The sequence below is a fragment of the Glycine soja genome, chromosome 6 (assembly GCF_004193775.1).
Source record: "Glycine soja cultivar W05 chromosome 6, ASM419377v2, whole genome shotgun sequence".
Lineage (NCBI taxonomy): Eukaryota > Viridiplantae > Streptophyta > Magnoliopsida > Fabales > Fabaceae > Glycine > Glycine soja.
The window spans coordinates 8676486-8697960 of NC_041007.1; the positions used below are offsets into that span (position 1 = coordinate 8676486).

Consider the following 21475-nt stretch of genomic DNA (forward strand, 5'->3'; position numbering starts at 1 on the left):
CATTCAACAACCAACATGTCAACAACACTTTAATGTTGCAAGTCAGTAAACTAATATAATATATTAGTATATATCCATTACCTCACTATTATCAACGAGAAACTAAACATGAACTTTTGTTGTCAGTGTATCGCACTCATCATTCTGCTACAAGTAACAATTTATGGCAAAAAAGACAAGAAGAAATAAACAAGGAAACAGTTGAGTCCCAAATTATATATTGTCAATGATGGACCATCGCCATAACTTATAATATTATCCACGACCATTAATTCACAAAAAAAATGATCTTTCAAATAAATAAAGAAATCCACGATAATCAAAAACATGAAAGTAAACTTGGGTTTGAATTGAAAACTCAAATTCAAGCAATCAACTAGTCAAAGAAAATAGAAGATTAAAACTTTCAAATGTAAAATGTAATTCTGAAATGATCAAGCAAAACCATAGAAAAAAAAGCAATAAAGCGATGTGTAGCTAACAAATCCATTAGCAGGAAGAGAGTAGCTAACACTTACATTCTAAGGTGACCGGCAACGAGTGGTGACGAGAGTGGGTGATGATGGTGTGATTTGGGAAAAAGTGAACGGTGTAACGCAGTTTAAGGTGAAAAGTGAAATAAACGAGTTATTTAATGGTTTAAATTTTGAGAGAGACTGAGTTGTTACTTGTTAAAATTTCTTAAAATATAAGAATAATTTTATAACTTTTTCAAACAAGGAACCCGTGGGACTGAAGGAATGATCCCCGTCCCTGTCTCAATTGTGTCTGTGGCAAAATATTTATCCTCGTCTCTATGGGCGAAAAATTCTCTATATGCGGGGTCTCAAACAGGACACTTCCCACGAGAATCTTGTTTACAGTACAAATTGATACCTCTACTGGTGAGTCCAAGCTTTGGTTTTTGGCAAATTTCTTATTATTGTTGTGTTTTGTTCGATGATACCTGAATCACAATTCACAACCTCTCCTAGTGTCGCGCCATGTGAATTTGTGACAAACTGACAATACTAATAGTACATGCCTTACACATTTTCTTTGCAACACATGCACGTTTTGCATAATTTTTATTACCATATGATATACGTACGTGTGACACATATGTTAGCTACGGAACACACGTGTTCAAACCATTGCAACCCAATAATATGTTTTTATTAGCGTTTTAATTAATTTTTTTTAATATCAATTTGGTCAAAAGCCCCAAGCATCGGCGGATCCAGGTCATAGGATGCGAGGAATATTGTTCTCACAAGATTTTTTTAATTGATCTCCACTCACATAATAAATAAAATTATCCCCATAGAAAAATAGATATTGCCCATAAAATAAAAATTGTTTTAATATGAATGTAAAAAAATATAAGAAATAAAAAAAAAGAATAAATTAATACTAATCTTATTTCTTTATTCCTTTAATTTTTATAATATAGACAATAAAAAAACTAAAAAATATTTTTAAAGTATAAAAATACATAAAAAATAATTATAATCTGTAAAAATATAAATATTTTAGATTTTTTTATCATAATATTACATATTTTATGATAATTGGTAATATTTTTTAATGATAATATTATAAACTATTTTTTATTTTCCACTAAAAAAATTTCTGAATCGATCACAGTTCCAAGCAACCTTTGTCTTTTTACCAAGGTTTAGGAGCTACATTAACTTATTTTTTAAGTTATCCCAATTTTGAGACTCTTTTAAAGTAATGGAGAGACACCTCAGTAAGTGGGGATGGTAAGAAAAGTAAAATACCACTCGTCGAGAGAAGAAATGGATAAAATAAAGTGCAATAGCAAAGTAAAAGTTCCGCAGAACGACCTACCTTGTTTTATCACATGTTCATGTTCCCTATCCATAAAATCTGAACATAGATCTTTCCGTTTGCACAGTCATATATGATTCAAACAAAGGATTTGATATTACCAAGTGCATGAATTAATAAAATGATAGTAGTTTTTAGTTTGTAATTATATTGAATATTTTTTAATTTTTTATAATAATTTTAATTCACTCAATTATTATTATTGTTATTTTCTATAAAAGATATCTATAGTTTATATTTTTGTATTAATTACTCGAACTATGGACGGATATATTGCCCAAAAAAACGTGTTATTAAATTTTATTTTTTTAAAGTTTGAAAAAGTTTTTTGGCATATTTTGTTTCTTAATATATGTATATTGGTATTGAATATAAAAAATTAATATATAATATTTTTAGTTATTTTAATATAGTTTTAGTATAAAAATATGTCTTTCGAAAATAGTCTCTTTTTTTTTCGTTTTAAATCCATTTATTTAATAAAAATAAATTTTTTTTAGTAGTATCTCACCGAAATAACTTTTACAAGGGCTAAAAATAATAAAGATGGATTAATAACAAAAACAACGTAGTTTCAGCAATAAAAATATATTAGTTCATTTTTAAAAATACAATATTTTAAATACAGGTAAAAATGAAATTACTATTTTTATTTGTTTATGTTTACCACGTAATTTGAAAAGAAAATATTTTTCAATATTCCCCTATTATAATTTTTTATTTATTTTTTCAAATGATTTTATTAATTTCTAGTTTATTTGAATTTAGAATATTGACATTATAATTTTTAATGTAAATTTTTTTTAAGAAAATCAAATTGAATATCTCTGTGTGTGAGTGTGTATTAAAAAAATTATAACCTAATTTAAAAACAAGATTTCCAATTTTTATTTATTAGGTAAATTTTATATTTAATTTTTTAATAAACCAGAATAGTTTTTTCTTCTTTTATTGATTTTAATTGTTTAAGAAAAAAAGGAAAGGAGGAAACATTGCCATTATTGCTTTTACTTATTTCGTTGCTTTTGAAGAATTCTTAAAAAAGAAATTAATATATTTTTAAAATAAAAATCTTATAAGAAATTGAAAAAAAAGAAGAAAAAAAAGAGTGGGGGATGAACAATGACAGTATGCCACACAACCACAGTGAAGGGGACGTTGACTTCTTTTCTTTTAAGCTTTAAAGCTAATAGATACTTTGGAGTACAGCATGGACTTTGTCATATATTAACATGCGTTTACGATTTATTTATTTAGTCATATCAGGTTTAGCTTCGTCACAAAGAAATTATGTTCCTAAATAAATTGGCCAAGTAACTTGAGCGACCCACAAACTACATTGCCTTCTCATAGTGGAGAAAATTTTAAAGTGCTTCTCTGACCATAAAAGATTAATTAGCATTATTTGGCAAGGGCATGCATTAAGAAATTAACTTACAAATTTGTAACCATATTACTTTGATGATAAAATTAAAGATTTATAATTTTTAAAATATTAGCATTTACATATATATAACCCACTACCGAACTGTGATACACTTAATTTTTTCCATCAAAACTATATAATTATATACTTTACTGTTCTCTAAATTAATACTAGTATACTGTTCTCTTTACACCATAAATCCGGTTAGCACATGACCAGGTATCATGCAGTACCACTTGAAAAGAAGTTATATTACTTTTCCTTTTAATCTTTAAAGAGTGTTTGATGCAATCCTTCCTTTTCCTTCTGTCAGCTGTTTACACATCATACAATATTATATATACACTTGGATTTGTCTAGAAAGTTTGTAAACATGAACTTTATTTATATGTGTCTATGCATATGTTTGTTACTACATGCAACTCTCTTAACCTCAATAAGGATATTTTATAGATGATATAATTAAATAAAGTTAAATTAGACGTACGATATTTGTTAATATTAGAGCCCAGCAAACATGAGATGTTTTTTGTTTTATTCGAGATCGGAGGGGTACTGTATATGTGTGTGTGATATTCAGTGTAGTTGATGAAAACAAAACTCTAAAAATTAACATGCATAAGTGTCAGCATTAAGGCTACGTGAGAGGGAGGGGTCACAAATTCAAACTTTTTGTTCTTCACAGTGGTTGTCTATGCATGCAGGGCTTTTGGTAGCAGAGAATAATAAAAGGTGGCTAAGCAATATCAAAAATAAATAATAAAAGGTGGGTAGGCTAGCTAGCAGAAATAATTTATGTAAATCCACATAAAATGCCGATGAAATACGGGCTTTGATAATTGATATCATAGTTGAAGCCAAGGGAAATTATTGGTTAAAGTTGAACACACTATAATCGCTTCTTTTTTTTTCGGTGATGGAAAAGGGAGAAAGTAAGGACAAAAAAGGGAAGAAGAAGGAAACTGCTTACTTTTGGAAAATCGTCGTTTATCTTCTCTCCTTTATAAAAGCATATGTGGATGTGGATGTCCTTTAATGTAGTGTCGTACCTTTCCCTATGAGGTTGGAAGGGGCAACCTTGAAGGAATATACGAGTTGATTAATTAACATGATCAACTTGGCTATATATTTATATAGGACTTCATTATTACCAAGGTTGAGGTGTAAGGTGTCTGATACATGCATACTTTTTTTTTGTTAAAAAACGTATTAGCTATAACTAGATTACTAGAACTTCTTTTGGGGAGACAAACAAGATAAGGTTCATTGGTTTTTCCTTATCCTAGTTAGAGGATAAATATGATTAGGAATGAAAATCAGATTACGAGGATATATATATATATATATATATATATATATCGATATGTTCCATCTTAATTATTAGTTCAGAAGGGACATGCCATATTTTTAGTTAGATAACGTACAAATTACTATACTAAAGGAATTCTTGGATTCAAACCTTAATACATGTACACACATGTCATGAGAGGAAAGTTAACCAATTGAGCTAACACCTGTCGGCATTTTGCTTTAGTCTACTACTTTATATATTATATACATACAAAAAGTTAAGGACGAAGTTTTATTATTTTAAGATCTTTACAAATCATTAATCTAAGAATTTACCGTTTAGGATATAGTATAGCATGTTATGGATTAAACTTAATAGGTTTTTATTGTATCAGTAATCTGTCGACTGGTCAATGACGTAAAATCTTTTCATTGTTAGACACTCGAGGTGGAAGGAGTGTGCATCGTACTTGTCATTTGCCAACTAACCCACAACTTCAAGTTTTTTCATGTTTAGGCACTCGAGGTCGAAGGATTGTATATCACATTGGTTGTCTATTGAATGACCCACGACTTCAAGCCTTTTCGTGGTTAGACACTCGACACTAGAGGATTGTGTACCCTACTGATTGTTCATCGATCGATCAATGACTTCAAGTGTCTTTGTGCTTAGGCACTCAAGACTAGAGGACTGTGTACCACACCAGTCGTCCGCTGCCCAGTCCAAGACTTGTCTCATATAGTGTAGCCTTCGTCAATAAATTCTTGATTGGTTTCTTACGGATAACGATAAACCATTCTTATAACCCCTTCAAAGGCTATAATAATCATCCAAAAGTTGTTATAAGACACCCATAATAACAACTAATGGAGAGTTAAAAGCAAAGACAGTCATTACAAAGCTTAGGAAGAGGTTGTGTCTATAAGAATCTCAAGAACAAAGCTAAAAAAGATAAATTACATTGGTCTTAATTCCTGACCGGTTCCTTACGGATAACAATAAACCATTCTTACAACCCCTTCAAAGGCTACAATAATCATCCAAAAGTTGTTATAAGACACCCATAATAACGACTAATGAAGAGTTAAAAAAAAAGATAGTCATTATCAAACTTAGGAGGAGGTTGTGTCTATAAGAATCCAAAAAAAAAAGCTAAAAAAGATAAATTACATTGGTCTCAATTGAATATTCTTAAATTAGGTCTCATAAATTCTAAGTGAGACTTAGTTACAGAAACAAGGTCTAAAAATTATGTTGATGCCCGAGATCTTCTAGTCAATACAGGCCAAAATCTAGCACAAGTAATGGACTAAATTACAAGAAAAATTCGATTCATCATAGAATAAGAGGCATACTTTACGGGTAGGAGTAAACTAATAGCATATTATTTTAAAACAGGTAAATTTCTACAAAGGCCTTAATCCTTACATCATTTGCCTCTCCTCATCTTAAGGCACCCTTGTATACAAACTCTCATTGATAGACTGAGAGTAAAGTGTCATCCAGTATTTTTTTGTTTTAGATCTTATGTATTATTTATTGGAGCCAATCACATTCAAGCCAAGTAGGACTAGTGGGTAACAAAACTCTCCCTTTAAGTATTTAATACAATTGTATACAATGACTCGAATTTGAGACCTCCAATTAACCTAAATTATGTTGGTTGATTCACGCGTTTGATGATTGGTTAAGTATCTTTATTGTTCCTCCAATTTACTCAATCATGTCTAAAGAGAGAACTATTGCAAAAATATCTCAAATATCAATAGTGCTGCTCGAAAACCATGCAACTTCCGATTGTAATGACTCTTGAGCAGAAAGTTGATCCCATCAATAATTATGCAATAGTGCTGCTCTTAAAATGCAATTATGCAAAATGCTCTTGAGTGCTATTAAATATACAAATTTTGTTTTAGCAAACATTGCAAAGACTTGCTCGAAAAATAAACTCTCTCATTAGAAGAACGTCCAGAACTGTCGAATAGGAGTTTCATGCTTGGAGAAGAGGGAAGGATATGTCGTGTTTTTGTTTATGTTTTGAGAAGAGAAAAAGAGTTAGTGTTTTATGTATGTTTTGATCTTCTTTTTTTCATTTTAAAAATCTTAGAGTTAAAACAATAATTTTTTAAAAAATAAAAATAAAAACTGGCTGAAGCCGTAGTCATATCGGAAACAACTTGAGCCACATTGGAGCTGTGTATAATCATCTTGAGCCGTATTGGGCCATGTCCTACATTTTTCTTTTAAAAAAAAATGGATACATCTTGGATAGTATTGGAAAGTATCGGGGCCTCATGGGTAATGGCATTATACTGATTTTTTTAATGATGTCGTCGCACTCCCTATTTGTGTTGGAGACTTGGAGTGGGAACGTGACGAAGTAAGCAAGTTGACGCTTCAAAGAGTTTTTTCTAAACAAAGAAGAAAAAAGTAAAAGTTGTGATTAGTTTTATTTACTGTAGCTTTTAAATTTCATTTTGTTATCTTTGGCCCAACATTGCTTTTATAATTTGTTTGCATGCCGGAGAAGAATAATAATGATATTCTTCAGACAACTTAGCTAGTGAGTTTTCAGATGTATATATAACCTACTATATTCAACTCTTATGAGCATCAACAGGGACTCTCGTGGACTAACCAAATTCCAAGTTACAGATTCTATCAAAGCTAGCTACCTATTGGTTAGTGTTCTTCCATCAGTAGCAGTATCAGGTGTTTCGTTTGGTAGTACTTTGGCTGGTTTCTGTTTAAGTCTAAAAAAAATTTCAAGTCATGCATGACGTTGAATTTGCTTCGACTGAATGAATATGAGGGTTTTCATTATTTGAGTTAAACTTTATTTTCTATTTCCTTTTTATGTGGTTGTTTTGTTTCTGTTGATCATTTTCTATTTTGGCCTGCTGGAACAGATACTCTAGTGTGAATCTGGTTAGACGTTGAGAGCTTTCTTTTTACTTGCAAGATTTTAGCGCCATTCCTGCAAAGGGAGGCTTTGCAATTCATCCTGTAGATAAGAAAATATATGCAGTATATGTTGATGCAAACAGCTGATACTATTAGTTATTACCTTCATTCCTTTTCTTTAGTTTTTTACGCCGAGGGGATAGTCCTGGACCATCATGGTCTTGACTAATCTTCACATAGCACGTAATCAAGTTCTTTCTCCTAAGTTGTAAAATTTAAGTATGTACTATATAATAAACATGATTAAGACCATGGACAAGACAGTGGTCCTGATCACCTAATAATTTTTTAGGAGAGGGGGTATTTCAACTTTTTGAGTTATTGGAATCAGAATTAGGACTGATAAGTGGCATCAAATTAATGTTTTGTTTTTTGATATTATTATTGTGTAGAAAACTCTTCTTTTATCATTTGGGCGTTGCAAGAGATAAATGAAAATGGACATATACGAGCCATTTCAGCAAGTTAGCCTGTGGGGGGACAACTTTAAACTTGATGGCGGTCTGAATTCAATTGCTTCCCCAATGTTAATGGTTGACAGTACTAGTGTGGAGAACAAGGTGAGAAAGTGTGATTTCTATTTTTTTTGTTGGGTCAACTTCTTTTTTATGTGGAATCTAGACTATAAGTCCTATAACAGTATTTTTTGAATTTGAATTCTCCAGTCTGAGGATATTCCTCAGGAATCAAGAGAGCCTTCTGGTTCTGGAGCCGATCAAGAGGCTACAAATAAAGAAGTTAACAAGGTGATGAAATTTCTTCAGGACATATCTCTTCTACGCATATATAGCTATTGAAATGTTTCCTTATCTCTTGATTCATTGTATATTATTGTTAGTATTAAGAAGTCTGAACCATGAAGTGTGACCTTTTGTCGGTGACATTGAAGATTTCTCTCAAACATGAATGATTTTGTTGTTCTATAATTGTCTGTGTCTCTGACATTATGGCTGCAAAATGTTCATGTGTAGATGCTAAGACGCCTAGCTCAGAATCGAGAGGCTGCTCGGAAAAGTAGGCTGCGGAAAAAGGTAGGACAGGTGAACTTACAACTTACAAGAAGGTAGTCAGTATCTGTCATCTGATTTGTACTTTTGTTATACATAGGCTTACGTTAAACAATTAGAATCAAGCCGTTCGAAGCTCATGCAACTGGAGCTGGAAATTGGGAAAGCAAGAAAGCAGGTGAACCAAAACTTAGAAATTATCACCTCTAATTTTGCTTTTTATTGTGAACTTTTGATTTATATTCCTTCTTCTGTCATGTTTAAGTATATACCAAAATATCTACTTGCAGGGTCTGTATATGGGCACTGTATTAGATGCCGGCTATATAGGATCAACATCAGAAACAATAAATCCAGGTTTGTGATTCTTTTTTTAGTTTTAATATTTTTCAAGATGCGTTTTTCTTCTGTTAATTTTTATATATCACTTATTTGTTCTTCTCTCCGTGCAATTGAAAAACTTGAACTATGTGGGATGTTAATGCATATTTTTCTTGTATTATGCAGTGACCAATATGTATCAGGCATCTGTGTGTGATTACCCTTATAACGAATCTACATTTCATTTAACTGTGTCAAATTGCTTTTCCTGCTGACAGGTTTCACTGGTTTAATAGAAAATACATCAATTAATCAATGAAAATTTCTTTTTCTATTTTACTGAATGTCATGCTTGATTAACTATAGTTTTAGACCTCCATTGAAAGAAAAGGTGTTTCATTTCTTCCTAGCCCTTTTGTGAATTGAAGATCCCAAAAGATTTCTGAGTAATGGCATGAGATGATCATGCTCTGTGATTCCTCAGCCTACCCTCTTATGGAATTATGATTTTTCTTGAATTTTATGTCCTAGATCAAGATATCGTCAATATCCTCCCTTGCAAGTCCTTTTTTATTTCGTGTGCATAATTCCCCTTCATTAGTTCCTTTTTTTTCCTTATGCTTTTCCTTTTCTAAGTGACAGAATATGTTGATTTATATATGTCTACATTTCTACGCAACAGATTATTTACAACTTTGTTTCTTCAATTGCTAATTAAAAATCCCAGCATCCAATATTGCAATATGTATTCTGTCATAGATTCTATCAACTGTTTTTGCCCTTCCTCAAATAGGAGAATGTTTAGTCACGGTGTTTAGTTTCATGACGAACAATTTTAATGACATGGTATCATAATGATCAATGTTTGTTTAGATGTTCATTTTTGTGCCAACTCTAGTATCTTCGGGTAAGAAGCATTGCTTATAGCTTGTTACATTCTTCTAAGTAGTCCTTCTGTTATATGAAACAGGGATTGTGGCTTTTGAAATTGAATATGGACAATGGGTTGAAGAGCAACAAAGGCGGAACGAAGAACTTAGACATGCATTTCAAGCGCAAGCATCTGATGTACAGCTGAATGTAGTGGTTCAGAGTGTCTTAAACCATTACTCAAATCTTTTCAGAATGAAAGCAGATGCTGCAAAGGCTGATGTCCTCTATTTACTCTCTGGTGTGTGGAAAGCATCAGTGGAGCGCATTTTCCTTTGGATTGGAGGCTCCCGTCCATCACAGCTTCTAAACGTACATACCATAGACTAAATCTGATTCTGATACTTGCTTACACTTTCTCTTCACTGATTGTCAAAGAATGAGATTTCTATATTAATTTTCAATTTTCTCAAGTTGCTATCTATTTGAATTTCAGTTAAAATTTCATAACAGTCGGTATGTTTTCACTATATGATGTTTAGAACAAAATTTTTCTATCTAATATTTTTGCACAACAAATAGTGTTTTCATCAGGATTTGTTGCTTGAATTGCTTCGTGACAAGGCTGGCACCATGTCATCGTACATTTTACATAATAACTATAAAATAAAACCTATCACTTGACCTTTTCTTACAGATCATCGTGCCACAACTTGAGCCTTTGACTGATCAACAAATTGTTAGTATTAGCAACCTCCGTCTATCGTCTCAACAAGCTGAAGATGCTCTTTCACTAGGATTGGAAAAACTTCAGCAGAGTTTGGTCCACGACATGGCAGTTGATTCACTGGGTGTAGGAAACTTCGGACTTCAGATGGTTCTTGCGATGGAAAAATTTGAGGCACTAGAAGGTTTTGTAATCCAGGTAACATAACATCAGATATTTGGGATTCAGGATTTGTTCTTATTCCCATTTAGAATATGAGAAACTTCGGGCATACTGTGTAATCTACAGTCTAAGATTTTTATTTTTTTATCAGTTAATTGTTAATGTTAATTGTTAGTATATTAGTTATTGTTAATGAGAGATATTTAAACTCGTAACCTCCCCTCCTTCCTTCAACCACCAAACCAATCTTATAACTCCTCGATCAAGAATAGTTTTTGGCAAAATTACAATAGAACTGCATGCCTTTTGTATTTTTATAATTCTTCTGAAGATAGTATAGACTAATATATCCTCATTTCAGAAACAAATTAATTAGGGATAAAACTCAGAAGCAGTTCTGTTAGTACATTTAGTACTGTTCTCCAATCTTAGAGTTTTACTTTGGTAATCCATATAAGAAAAGTTTTAGTATGATATTGAAGAAAAACTCTAATTTTGATAGGACAACAACACCAAAAACACTGAAAGAGTCGTATCTAAAATTTGCCCATTAGTTAATTCAAATAGGAATGGCCTAGAGCTACCTACTTACCTCTAATACTGAAATCCTTTTAAACTTTAACTAGACCAATCCTCATCATAAGGATGTCACTATATTATTCTGAGCAAATTACTTCTTTTATCACCCATATTCATTATTACATTCTCTATTTATTTTGGCAGATTAGAAATTGTTACCACAACTTTAAGTTCATCATTTTCACTCAAATTTCCACCCCTGAGCACCTCAGCAACACCAAGTTCATCATATCATGCTAGATTACTGTACTTGCAAAAATGCAATATTTGCTCATATGCAACAACATTGTTATCAAGTGAAATGCATTTTCTCTTGTCCACAGGCAGATCACCTTAGGCAACAAACTCTGCTTCACATGTCACGCATCCTTTCAACTCACCAAGCTGCTCGCGGCTTACTGGCTCTCGGGGAATACTTTCATCGTCTTCGCACTCTTTGCTCTCTTTGGTATGCTCGTCCATATGACCTTGCCTAGCCTCTCTAACTTAGGCTCCTCAGGACTCCACAAATCACCTAAGATTGCTCCTTAGAGGAAGAAACCTACCTGCTTCTGCTTGAACTTCTTCAACTGAATGATCTGTTCCGTGCTTTACAAAACAGTTACTCGATTTTGGATATGAATATGAGTTAATGCCGTGTACTAGCATCAGCATGAAGCAAAATTATGTGATTTGCTGCTCTTGAGAGTGTGCTTGTACATAATCAGTGTATCATCTTTAGTAATTAGTACTATATTATATATTATGAAAAACTTTCTAGAATCTTTCGGGGAAAAAAAGTGTCCATTATTTTACTTTACTTTGAATCGGTTACTTGAGTTTATTGTCATTGAAAAGAGAGGAAACAAAGTCATAATTTAAAAATAAGTTTATCTATGCTCAAAAAAGGAGAGACATGTAGTGGAAATTTCATGTTATAAGTTATTGGTTGATTTGACAAAAAACAATGTAAATTGAAAAGAGAAAGTAGTCTATACATACAGTAAAGCATATTTACACTTTGCATCTAATTTTAAGTTCGCAAGGTAGTTATATTTTTTAAATTTCTATGATTTTTATTATTTTTTATTAAACTCGTATGTGAGTTTCCATATTTTTACCAAAGTTTCATTTAGTCTCTGTTTTTCTTCTTCTTTTAATTGGATACATGATTTTTTCCCAATTTTCTCCTGTTTAATTGTCCTCATGAATAATTAACTGTAAACTTTTAATTAGATGTACAGAGACAGTATACTAATGCTTTGTAAAACTTAATTCATGAAGGCAAGAAGTTAAAAATTCTCAATGAGAATGCATATATATATATATATATATATATATATATATATATATATATATTATTTTTTTTAAAAATTGAGATGATTTAAATTATTTATTTTGGCTTATAAGAAAATAGTTATTTTGGGAGATGGACAAGAGCATAACGTAAACACCAATCAGTGTCATGACACAGGAAAAGAAGGCAGACCGTCCACATATTTCGCGGGAAAAAAAGATTCCCGGCTCTTATTCATCAAAAAATGATAGAATTTCCTCTTTGAGCAATAAAATTCAGAAAAAAAATTACATAAGCTTAAAGATTCTGTCAGATTCATGGTGCTAGTTATCGTTGAGGGGCCCAAAACCTCTTCTCTCCGTTCACGCCTTCCACAACAACCAACAAGGAAGGGTTTCGTTCTTGTAACTCGAATTGGCGTCGAGTGAAGTGAAGGGCTTCAAAAACCAGAGGGAAACTATGAGCAATCTCAGAACCCTATGTAGACCTCAGACGGTGTTCTCTTTCATTAGTTTCCAACACCAATTTCGTTCTAGGGTTTCCTTTCGAAACCCTAATTGCAAGCCCCGTTTGTCATCGCCGTTTCTGTATTCTACAATCGCTTCCCGGGGTTCCAATCCCTGGTTTCGCGTGAACCAGAGGAGAACCGTAGCCAAGGCAACAAACTGGGCGGAACAAAAATCCCCATATGAAACTCTCGGTAATTTTTACTTTCAACTTTGTTCCCTTTTCCCTGACAAGTCTCGTTACTGAGAAAATGAGGGGAAAAACTAAAGACTTTCGGGTAAAAAAGAAATCTTAGAAAGAGAAGAAATGATGGGTGGTAATGCTGAAATTAAAAATTGCTTAGGTCCTAATCGAAAACTTCTTCGTAATACTTATAGAAGAAAATAAGAAGGTAAAATGATTTAAGCTTCTTCCATACGCTAAAATCAACTTCTACCTAGGTGCATAAGTTGATTTTAGCTTATAGGAGAAATTCAACTTATTTTGTTTTCTTATTTTCTTTTCCTATAAGTGCTAAGGGAGAATCCAAGCCTTAGAAGGAGAGGAAATGAATTTCCGGTTTTGTTGGAAGTGCATAGAGATGGAAAATTCCTCTGCATACTTGTTTTGACAGTTCCTTCTTCAATTGTCTGCACTGAACAACAGAATTGGAAGGAGATGCCGATGATGAGCAGATAAAGAATGCTTACAGACGCTTGGCCAAATTCTATCATCCAGATGGTGTGTATCTCCATCTTAGCTACTTGCTTTCTTGAAGTGGCATTTGAATTGTATTGCATCTGTCAATTTGATATTTGTTTATGATGGTTGTGGTGGCCTAATGCTATATCTAGCAGCAATGTATTATTATGTTCATTCAAGATGAAGCTGAGCAATTGCAACTACTTATCGGTTAGGATTTTGAGTTTTTTCATCTTGTTTTAAATGCTAGTCTGCTGGAACGTGGGAGATGTTTTGTTTTTCTTTACAAGAATGTTCCTATGAAGCAGTTATGGCTAGTGAGTGTTTCTTCAACTGTGTGCCATACAACTTAGTTGTGATACAGCTCTCCTGTGGTGGCATTGTTTATTAAAGATGAATATAACCTCTCAAGACATATTAACTCTGTTTACTCTTCAAGTCTATGATGGCAGAGGAACCCTTGAAGAAGGTGAAACAGCAGAAGCTAGATTCATCAAAATTCAATCTGCTTATGAATTGCTTATAGATAGGGAGAGGCGAAGACAGTATGATATGGATAGCCGGGTCAACCCCATGAAGGTAATATTTTTATGTTGTTTGATTATCAGTTGTTGACTGACCGTACTTGTTCCTTTAGTATTCTAATTTACATTTATTTTTACTTTGAACGAGTATGGAATTTGTTGTATGAGATTTTAAGTGGATCATAATATGCTGTTTTTACTAGTATCAAGCGTGAACAGATTCTTTCCGGCAATAGTGTTGTAGTACCACTTTATATTTCTTCTATTTTGAAGGTGGTCAGTAAAACTAATATCTACTGACAACTATATGAACTGTTCGGCAAAGTTCAAAAATAATGTTAAGATGTTAATTGATGCTAATGACAATGAGCAAGCAAACCACTTCATTTTTTAATTTTTAGTCCTGTAGGAAGGAACAAAATACTAGGATTTTCTATGCGTATATAAACATGCCAAACTGAAGAACTTCATCAAATAACTGCTGTTTCATCTTTGTACAGAGAATACATTTTGCATGTTCTACTTTCCAATTTCTTGTCAGTGTTACAGCCTAAACCAAAAGTGCCTCTAAGCATTGTTGTGTAAACTTTTAAATGGATAATAACGAATGTATACTTTTGCTGTAATTAGAATTCGTGTATGTTTCTTATTCTTGACCAATGCTCTTGTTTCCTTCAGGCATCTCAGGCATGGATGGAGTGGCTTATAAAAAAGCGAAAAGCTTTCGATCAGCGGGGTGATATGGCAATTGCTGCTTGGGCTGAGCAGCAACAGCGCGAGTTAAATCTTCGTGTGCGTCGACTTTCTCGTTCAAAGGTATTGCAGTATGCTTGAAAATGTTGCCAGCTTACTGTAGGCTTGAATGGTTGTCAAGAAGGGTAGGTCGTAGTTTTGTCAAATTTTCTTCCAACAATGATCAACATGACAACCTGGTTTTCTTGCTAGAGTAAGTTTTTGTCACTTCCATGTTTGAGTGAATTTAAAAAAAATACATGATCCTAGTTTCATATATAACATAACACAATTGTTTTTCACCCAAGAATGGGTGTTGGAAATAGTCAGTATCACATATTTCATCTTGTCTCTGAGTCGTGTTCCATTTTTTCCCTTGCATCTGATTGGAATTATTTTACGAAATCTCAGATTGATCCAGATGAAGCAAGGAGGATTCTGGCAAGAGAAAAGAAGGCTTCAGCTGAATATTACTCGAATACCCTTAAAAGGCACACCCTTATACTGAAGAAAAGAGATTTGATGCGAAGAAAGTCTGAGGAAGAAAAGAAGAAGACTATCAACCGGCTCTTGGCAGCAGAAGGTCTTGAGCTTGATGATTCGGATAGTGATGACGCACTGTAGTCAACATGGGGCTCTGTTTCCACATACCAATACCTAATATTTGATCAATACCTTGATGCTTCCTCGGCGAATCTAATTATTTTTTTTATTATTTACAAAAGATATATGTACATATATTTTGTTATTTCCAGTCTCAAATGATATTTTAGATTTTCAGTTATAGCTCAATACAATGATGATCTTAAAGTTGGAGAAGCCTTAGATAAAGATCTAGTAACGTCCAAGTTAGATTTCTGCGCGGCGCGATACTTATGGGACAATTTATTGTTGAATATTGTGCAAGTTAAAAGGTTAAGGATTGTTTTGGGTGGGTGGGAGAAAATGAAACGGCGAAGGATTGTTTTTCTTTTTGTGCAGAGAATAGTATTTACTGAAGTGACTAATAGCATTTTTATGAATTGTTCTTTAATAAATGGAGAAATTTATTGAAAAAAATAATCCGCTTAAACTACCAATTCCAGCAAAACCAAAAAACTGTACCAAAGTTTCACGACACACATCTTAACTTCAATATTATCAATTAATATGACGAAAAGGGTAGCCCAATTAACAATAAGAATCACAAGAAGTAAAATACAAAGTTCATGCATATCCCATAAAAGAAAATAAAGTTTATATATAACCGAAGTCTGTCAAATGTATGGTTAGAACTGTCGTCTCTGCTACATTTCTTTTCTTCTTTAGACCCCGTATCCATACTGTCTAATTCTTCTCCTTTTTATTCATGATCATGACTTATTGATCCAATGAGTTGTAGTGTCTAGAACTGTAACTGTAACGAGGAGAAGCCAAAGTCATTCCCTAGACTCATCTACCAGAATCCTCAATGTAAGTGGCATGTTTCTCCGAAAGAAGTTTAATCAGGGGATTCTCAACATCATTATCAGACTGACTATTATCACGCTGAACGGTAACCTTCTCGGCACTAGTGACAACCACTACTTGCTCCTTTCGACTTGCAAGTTCATTTGCAACAACTGCATGCATCTTGTACTTTTCAAGAGCTGCACCAGCCTTATTTAGAAGAATGTTTGAATCTGTCTCTAGCTGCCAGTCAAGGAGGAAAGGTAAATCTTAGTCAACCAAGTTACTATTTGTCATTACACCATTTCAGTCTATGTTGGACGCCTGCTGTAAAAAAACAGCAAAATAACCCCACTAACTTGAATACCTAATCACTATCAATAAGTATTTTGATACTCTCACAAGGGACGCTATTTCAGATCTCCAACAGCTTATTTTCATTTCAACAACTTCTTGGTGAAAAACATAGAAAATGGAGTTCCTTTAGAAAATGAGTATTAATGATGTTAGTGTATTTTCTACATCTTCCGAAAGGACAACAATTGTTGATATGCAAGGTATCAACCCATGTACAGTTAGACTAAAGTCATTTTCACCATGTTTTTTGAGCAAAACTCTAAACTTCCCGTATCAAGACTTTTTTGCCATGTTAGTAATTAGTTCAATTTAGTATTTGGCAAAATGGTATAGGTCTTTTTAACCATTTTTGCTAACCACTACCTAAGGAATAAAAAATGGAAAGTTTCAACTTTCAAGTCAAGAGCAAAGCTTTTCAAGTTTCCAATGCATTTGATGTTGTACATTGTACTTGAAACTTCCCATTTCTTGATTCCTGAACTATTGAAGGCAATGATTAGCAGAACTGTTTTTCAAAATCAAAAAGGGAAAAAATATGTTTTTGATCCTTCTAATTTTTCTAAATACCATCAATACCTTGAAAGATGTGCAGAAAGCCAGAGGAGCCCAATCTTTCCTAAGCATTGACAACATTTTTGGCACTTGAACTAGTTTCACATCCAAAAGGTGAGATCCTGACTGAATTTTGTGCTCTACCTGCAGGATTAATATATATCAATATGACACTGCCAGGTTAAGTAAATATTTTCATTGAAATGTTATAACTACAACCTCACAGCATTATAGTGCAACTTTTGTGTTAATAATCAATCATATAAACACTTCTATTTTTTTCATATATATATGGCTGCCTATTTTGACATCTCTGGGCTGTATGTATCAATCCAAAGCCTCAAGAATTTTAAAGTTCCATACACTATTGGTAAATGAAAAAATAGTTCCGCAAACTTTTGGTACTTGAAAAAGAACCCAATAGCATCCAGAAAATGCTTCCAGTTCTAGGGCTTTGCAAGCTATTTTGCCTTAAAAGTAGTATTACTAGCGTAGAACATGGCCACCACAAACTCTATGCCTTACTGACAGAGAAGCAAGACTAGTGAAGCATGTGACATGCCTTATGTATAGTTGTTTACACATGAAGCTACAGGCAAATTATCTAAATATATTTGATGCAAGCAGCAGTAGAAAATTCTTCATAAATCCTTGCCCCTTAGCCAAATACACAATCAATTAAACCAATATTGAAGTCAATACGGCATTAAAACTTTCATGGAATGAAGAACTAACAAAGCATATTTATACCATGTCCTTCCAAGGAACATAATAGTCAGACACTGCCGCAGCAAGATAGAACATTGCATGTGGACCAATACACCTCATTGACATTGCAATTATTTGTAACATCTGCAAAAATAAAAGGCAATTAACCACAACTAATCACCACTGAAAAATCTCTGTATTTGTTTATCCACCTCTATGATCAATTACCAGTAAACACCCAGACAGACAGAATGAGAACACATGCAGTATAAGATATTTCAGTATTTGTTGCATCAAATGAATACTTACAAATACAAACATTGACTAAAGCTAACCTGGAGATACTCAAATATGGTGTTGAAAGGAAGTTTCAATAAGAGACCGCCTGCCACTGCCTGCAGTAGAATGAAAACCCCAATGAAACTATAACAATATCCAAATATAGCCAATGCGCCATTAACTAAAAAAGACAATGAAATCACAGAAAAAATAAGAAGATAAATGTAGAGCACAAAATCCAATTTTCAGATCATACAGTATGATGATCCACGATAGCCCTCTTCACTGCTTCAGAATAAGCCTCGCAAACTGAAGTATAGAACAAAATTCATCAAAATCAAGACAACTCTAGGTGTTTGCATAAAATAGCAACCCGTGAAAAAAACGAAGTAGGCATGTTGATTAACAGTGTCAGTATGTCACAAAAAATAGCCAATGAAATATAAATCTTTGAGTAGCCTGAGGACTAAAGAAAATAACAAGCGCATATTTTATAAGGAAATAAAACAAGTATACTTTTGTTACCCTTCAGTGAATCGCAATTTTATCTTTTCTTATGGTATGAGAAGATAGGAAAACAGAAAATTAAAACCTTGAATGTTCGCCTCATCGGTGGGCTTGAAGCATTCAAGTAAGGGATCATCAGGAAGGGATCTACAAAATGGCTGGAAACTTCTCCTGTATAAATTATTTATAGTTAATCACCACATAAAATAAAGCATAAGACAAGGCTACATTGCAGGTCCAGAACTCACTTCCGGTACAGAAAGATAACACCATATCCAGCCTTCAGGAAATACCTACAACACAACCACCAATCCATTCTTTTCAAGAGGATTAAAATAAAGATTTACAGAACAAGAACAAGGCAAATGCAAAGTGCAACATACTCAGTGGATGTGGCCCCTCTGTGACCTGAACTGAAATTGTCCACATAGCGAACACATCGTTGTTCCAATGGCGCGGTGGTGCCACCAGAAGTCACACAAACAATTCTCCTAGCTTTCCCATTCGCTGGGAAAGGGAAGCAAAATCAACCAACGTCATTTATAGGAACCATACAAAAAGTGAAACGCAAAATTGAATGCTGCAGGAGGAAACTTACCTGATGGAGAAGAAATGCGTTGAATGAACTGATTCAACTTCTGAGTTATCTCATCACTTTTCTGCAAAGGAGGAGCAGAATCGAAAAAAGCTTTCACTTCTGCTTGAAGGGTCTTCTCCCCCGAAGCTTCCAATCCCTTTGCCGGATCCATCAAAAAAAAAAAAAAGCCTCCTACATTCACAAGTCACTTATCAGAAACACGTGCATCATCATAAATTGCACGCAAACCTATCCATGCAGAGATGATCATTTATCACACATTCCCCATTATCCAAAAATCTTAAATTGAGTCAAATTAAAAAAGGAAATATAAGAATGAAGCACAAAATCCACATGAGAGGACAAGTATAGCTGAAAACCCTAGTTCGTAAAAGGGGTACGTGATTATGATTTTGAAAAGTTCGGAGTTGGGATAGAAAACTCACCAAGCAGAGAATGATTAGTGATACAGAGTGAAGGTGAAAAGTTCACAGAACGTGGTGCATCTTATAATTGAGGCATTTGCGTAAACATTAATAACAAATAACAATATTCGGCGAATTAATCACAAAAAGGATCAAAGCTATTATAAGCGAATAAAATTAGTTGGATGAGTATGGTTTAATAATTTGATTTTGAGGTGATCAATTTATAGATTGATTTGTTTCAAAAAAAAATAAATATAGATTGATTTGTGGGCTAATAAATCATCTAGCTAGGTTGCTTACACCGTTAGTACCCAGCGGTTTAATTTGTTATCAGTAGAACTAGAACACACTCTGTCCCTCTACACACACCAGATACTTTTAATTTTTAATTTACACTTACATTGGTACCGAGCACGTATCATATATCAGAATGATTTATCGCATGTTACAAAATTAAGATTAATATTTAAATTTAAATTAAAATATTATTTAATCATAATTTTTTAAAAAAAATTATTAAATAAAAAATTAAATATTTTAAATATTTAATTTACATCAATCACTCATTATTATCATTCTTACCATGAAATCATTATCACTATTAACATATCAGGATTGTGAATGATGACAATGATGACAAGAACGATTATGTTAATGATAATGATAATGGTCATGACCATCGGCATAGTAGTTGTAACAATAACAACTAGCAATTATGTTGGAGGTGATAAGGGGATCATAAATTAAATATTTTACTATAAAAAAATTTAATTTTTTAAAATATTTAATTTTGAGTTTGAGAAATCTTATTGAAATTTTATAGTTAAATTAAGATTTGATTTAAATTTAAAATATTTTAACTTTGATCTTTCATTTTTAATCTAACATTAAGATTAATCATTTTCATTTTCACACAAAAATATCATTCTCATGATACATTTCTTAATAATGGATTTCATAATTTAAAAATTACCTATATGTTGCAAACATTATTTTAATACATTCAAAAATTCATATTCATATAATAAAAAAGAGAGAAAATTATTGTTATAAGTAATAATAAATAAAATTATGTAACTAGCATAAAATAGTTGATTAATAACATTTTAAATTTATCTACATGAAAACATTTTAAAAAGAGAAAATACTCTATATATTAACAAAGTAAACGGTTTTTTTATTTTTCATCCAAACATAATAATCATACATGTTAAATTTGTTTACTTACGTATTTTAAATTTTGATTAAAATATAAATATATAAGCATTAAATCAAGATTTCTCTATCAATAAATTATTGCTTAGGGCTCATAATACCCTATGTTTTTTTTAGTTCTTGTTAAAAAAAATATAAGCAATGTGGAAAGACAACTTCTACCTTAGGAAAAACTTAGTTTACCAATTAATAAAATTTTGAATCCAATTATAATGGTAGAATATATTTACAATTTCACTTTTAATAATAATTCTGAAACAGTTGTGATCTTATAGAAAATCCCTTTTGTAATAGCATAGGTAAAATAGTAACAGCATAGAATCCAAAAGAGAAAGAATTATGCAATGAGAGAAACAAAATAAATTGATCCGTTGGTAGCTACGGATCGGGATTGAACCCGACGTGAATCGAACACGCAACCTTCTGATCTGGAGTCAGACGCGCTACCATTGCGCCACGGATCCTGTTGCTAATATGTTTGCATAGTATTTAATTAATACTATTAAAATAACAAGCACAGAACA

The 21475-nt window shown here is 32.6% G+C and overlaps 3 protein-coding genes and 1 non-coding gene across 8 annotated transcripts; 2 read left to right on the forward strand and 2 right to left on the reverse strand.

The window, feature by feature from the left end:
• Nucleotides 1-7075: 7075 nt before the first annotated feature.
• Nucleotides 7076-11979, forward strand: LOC114415357 (transcription factor TGA3-like). 3 transcript variants are annotated; one of them, XM_028379999.1, is made up of 9 exons: nt 7076-7231; nt 7907-8074; nt 8155-8260; nt 8486-8545; nt 8622-8699; nt 8812-8878; nt 9813-10084; nt 10410-10637; nt 11504-11979. In XM_028379999.1, the coding sequence occupies exons 4-9, from the start codon at nt 8486-8488 to the stop codon at nt 11654-11656; spliced, it is 858 nt and encodes a 285-aa protein (XP_028235800.1). In that variant the 5' UTR covers nt 7076-7231; nt 7907-8074; nt 8155-8260; the 3' UTR covers nt 11657-11979. The 3 variants fall into 3 exon arrangements, with proteins under 3 accessions (XP_028235800.1, XP_028235798.1, XP_028235799.1); XM_028379997.1 differs by having other exon boundaries at nt 8180-8260; XM_028379998.1 differs by lacking the exon at nt 11504-11979 and adding an exon at nt 11325-11497 and having other exon boundaries at nt 8180-8260.
• Nucleotides 11980-12639: 660 nt separating this feature from the next.
• Nucleotides 12640-15716, forward strand: LOC114415358. Of its 2 annotated transcripts, none has more exons than XR_003667353.1 (5): nt 12640-13156; nt 13609-13683; nt 14084-14223; nt 14847-15114; nt 15312-15430. XR_003667353.1 is itself a non-coding variant. In XM_028380000.1 (5 exons), the coding sequence occupies exons 1-5, from the start codon at nt 12916-12918 to the stop codon at nt 15522-15524; spliced, it is 807 nt and encodes a 268-aa protein (XP_028235801.1). In that variant the 5' UTR covers nt 12647-12915; the 3' UTR covers nt 15525-15716. The 2 variants fall into 2 exon arrangements, 1 of the variants encoding a protein (XP_028235801.1); XM_028380000.1 differs by having other exon boundaries at nt 12647-13156; nt 14847-14984; nt 15312-15716.
• Nucleotides 15717-16009: 293 nt separating this feature from the next.
• On the reverse strand, nt 16010-20057 carry LOC114415359 (phosphopantothenate--cysteine ligase 2-like). Of its 2 annotated transcripts, XM_028380001.1 has the most exons (10): nt 19755-20057; nt 19330-19500; nt 19115-19238; nt 18980-19024; nt 18817-18902; nt 18481-18533; nt 18281-18340; nt 17988-18089; nt 17262-17381; nt 16010-16571 (listed from the first exon to the last, which is right to left on the reverse strand). In XM_028380001.1, the coding sequence occupies exons 2-10, from the start codon at nt 19478-19480 to the stop codon at nt 16332-16334; spliced, it is 981 nt and encodes a 326-aa protein (XP_028235802.1). In that variant the 5' UTR covers nt 19481-19500; nt 19755-20057; the 3' UTR covers nt 16010-16331. The 2 variants fall into 2 exon arrangements, with proteins under 2 accessions (XP_028235802.1, XP_028235803.1); XM_028380002.1 differs by lacking the exon at nt 19755-20057 and having other exon boundaries at nt 19330-19656.
• Nucleotides 20058-21343: 1286 nt separating this feature from the next.
• Nucleotides 21344-21415, reverse strand: TRNAW-CCA. Its single transcript has one exon. It is a non-coding gene; the product is annotated as a tRNA-Trp (tRNA).
• Between the last annotated feature and the right edge of the window lie 60 nt (nt 21416-21475).

Bases quoted from the DNA above. Each gene is read 5' to 3' on its own strand.
- LOC114415357 (XM_028379997.1), top strand. From the start codon at position 7,946: ATGAAAATGGACATATACGAGCCATTTCAGCAAGTTAGCCTGTGGGGG. The intron at 8,075-8,179 runs GTGAGAAAGTGT...TGAATTCTCCAG, and splicing joins GTACTAGTGTGGAGAACAAG to TCTGAGGATATTCCTCAGGA. The intron at 8,261-8,485 runs GTGATGAAATTT...GTTCATGTGTAG, and splicing joins CAAATAAAGAAGTTAACAAG to ATGCTAAGACGCCTAGCTCA.
- LOC114415359 (XM_028380001.1), bottom strand. From the start codon at position 19,480: ATGGATCCGGCAAAGGGATTGGAAGCTTCGGGGGAGAAGACCCTTCAA. The intron at 19,025-19,114 runs GTATGTTGCACT...GTTGTGTTGTAG, and splicing joins AGAGGGGCCACATCCACTGA to GTATTTCCTGAAGGCTGGAT. The intron at 17,382-17,987 runs GTATAAATATGC...TTAATCCTGCAG, and splicing joins ATGTTCCTTGGAAGGACATG to GTAGAGCACAAAATTCAGTC.
- LOC114415358 (XM_028380000.1), top strand. From the start codon at position 12,916: ATGAGCAATCTCAGAACCCTATGTAGACCTCAGACGGTGTTCTCTTTC. The intron at 13,157-13,608 runs GTAATTTTTACT...ACTGAACAACAG, and splicing joins ATCCCCATATGAAACTCTCG to AATTGGAAGGAGATGCCGAT. The intron at 14,224-14,846 runs GTAATATTTTTA...TGTTTCCTTCAG, and splicing joins GCCGGGTCAACCCCATGAAG to GCATCTCAGGCATGGATGGA.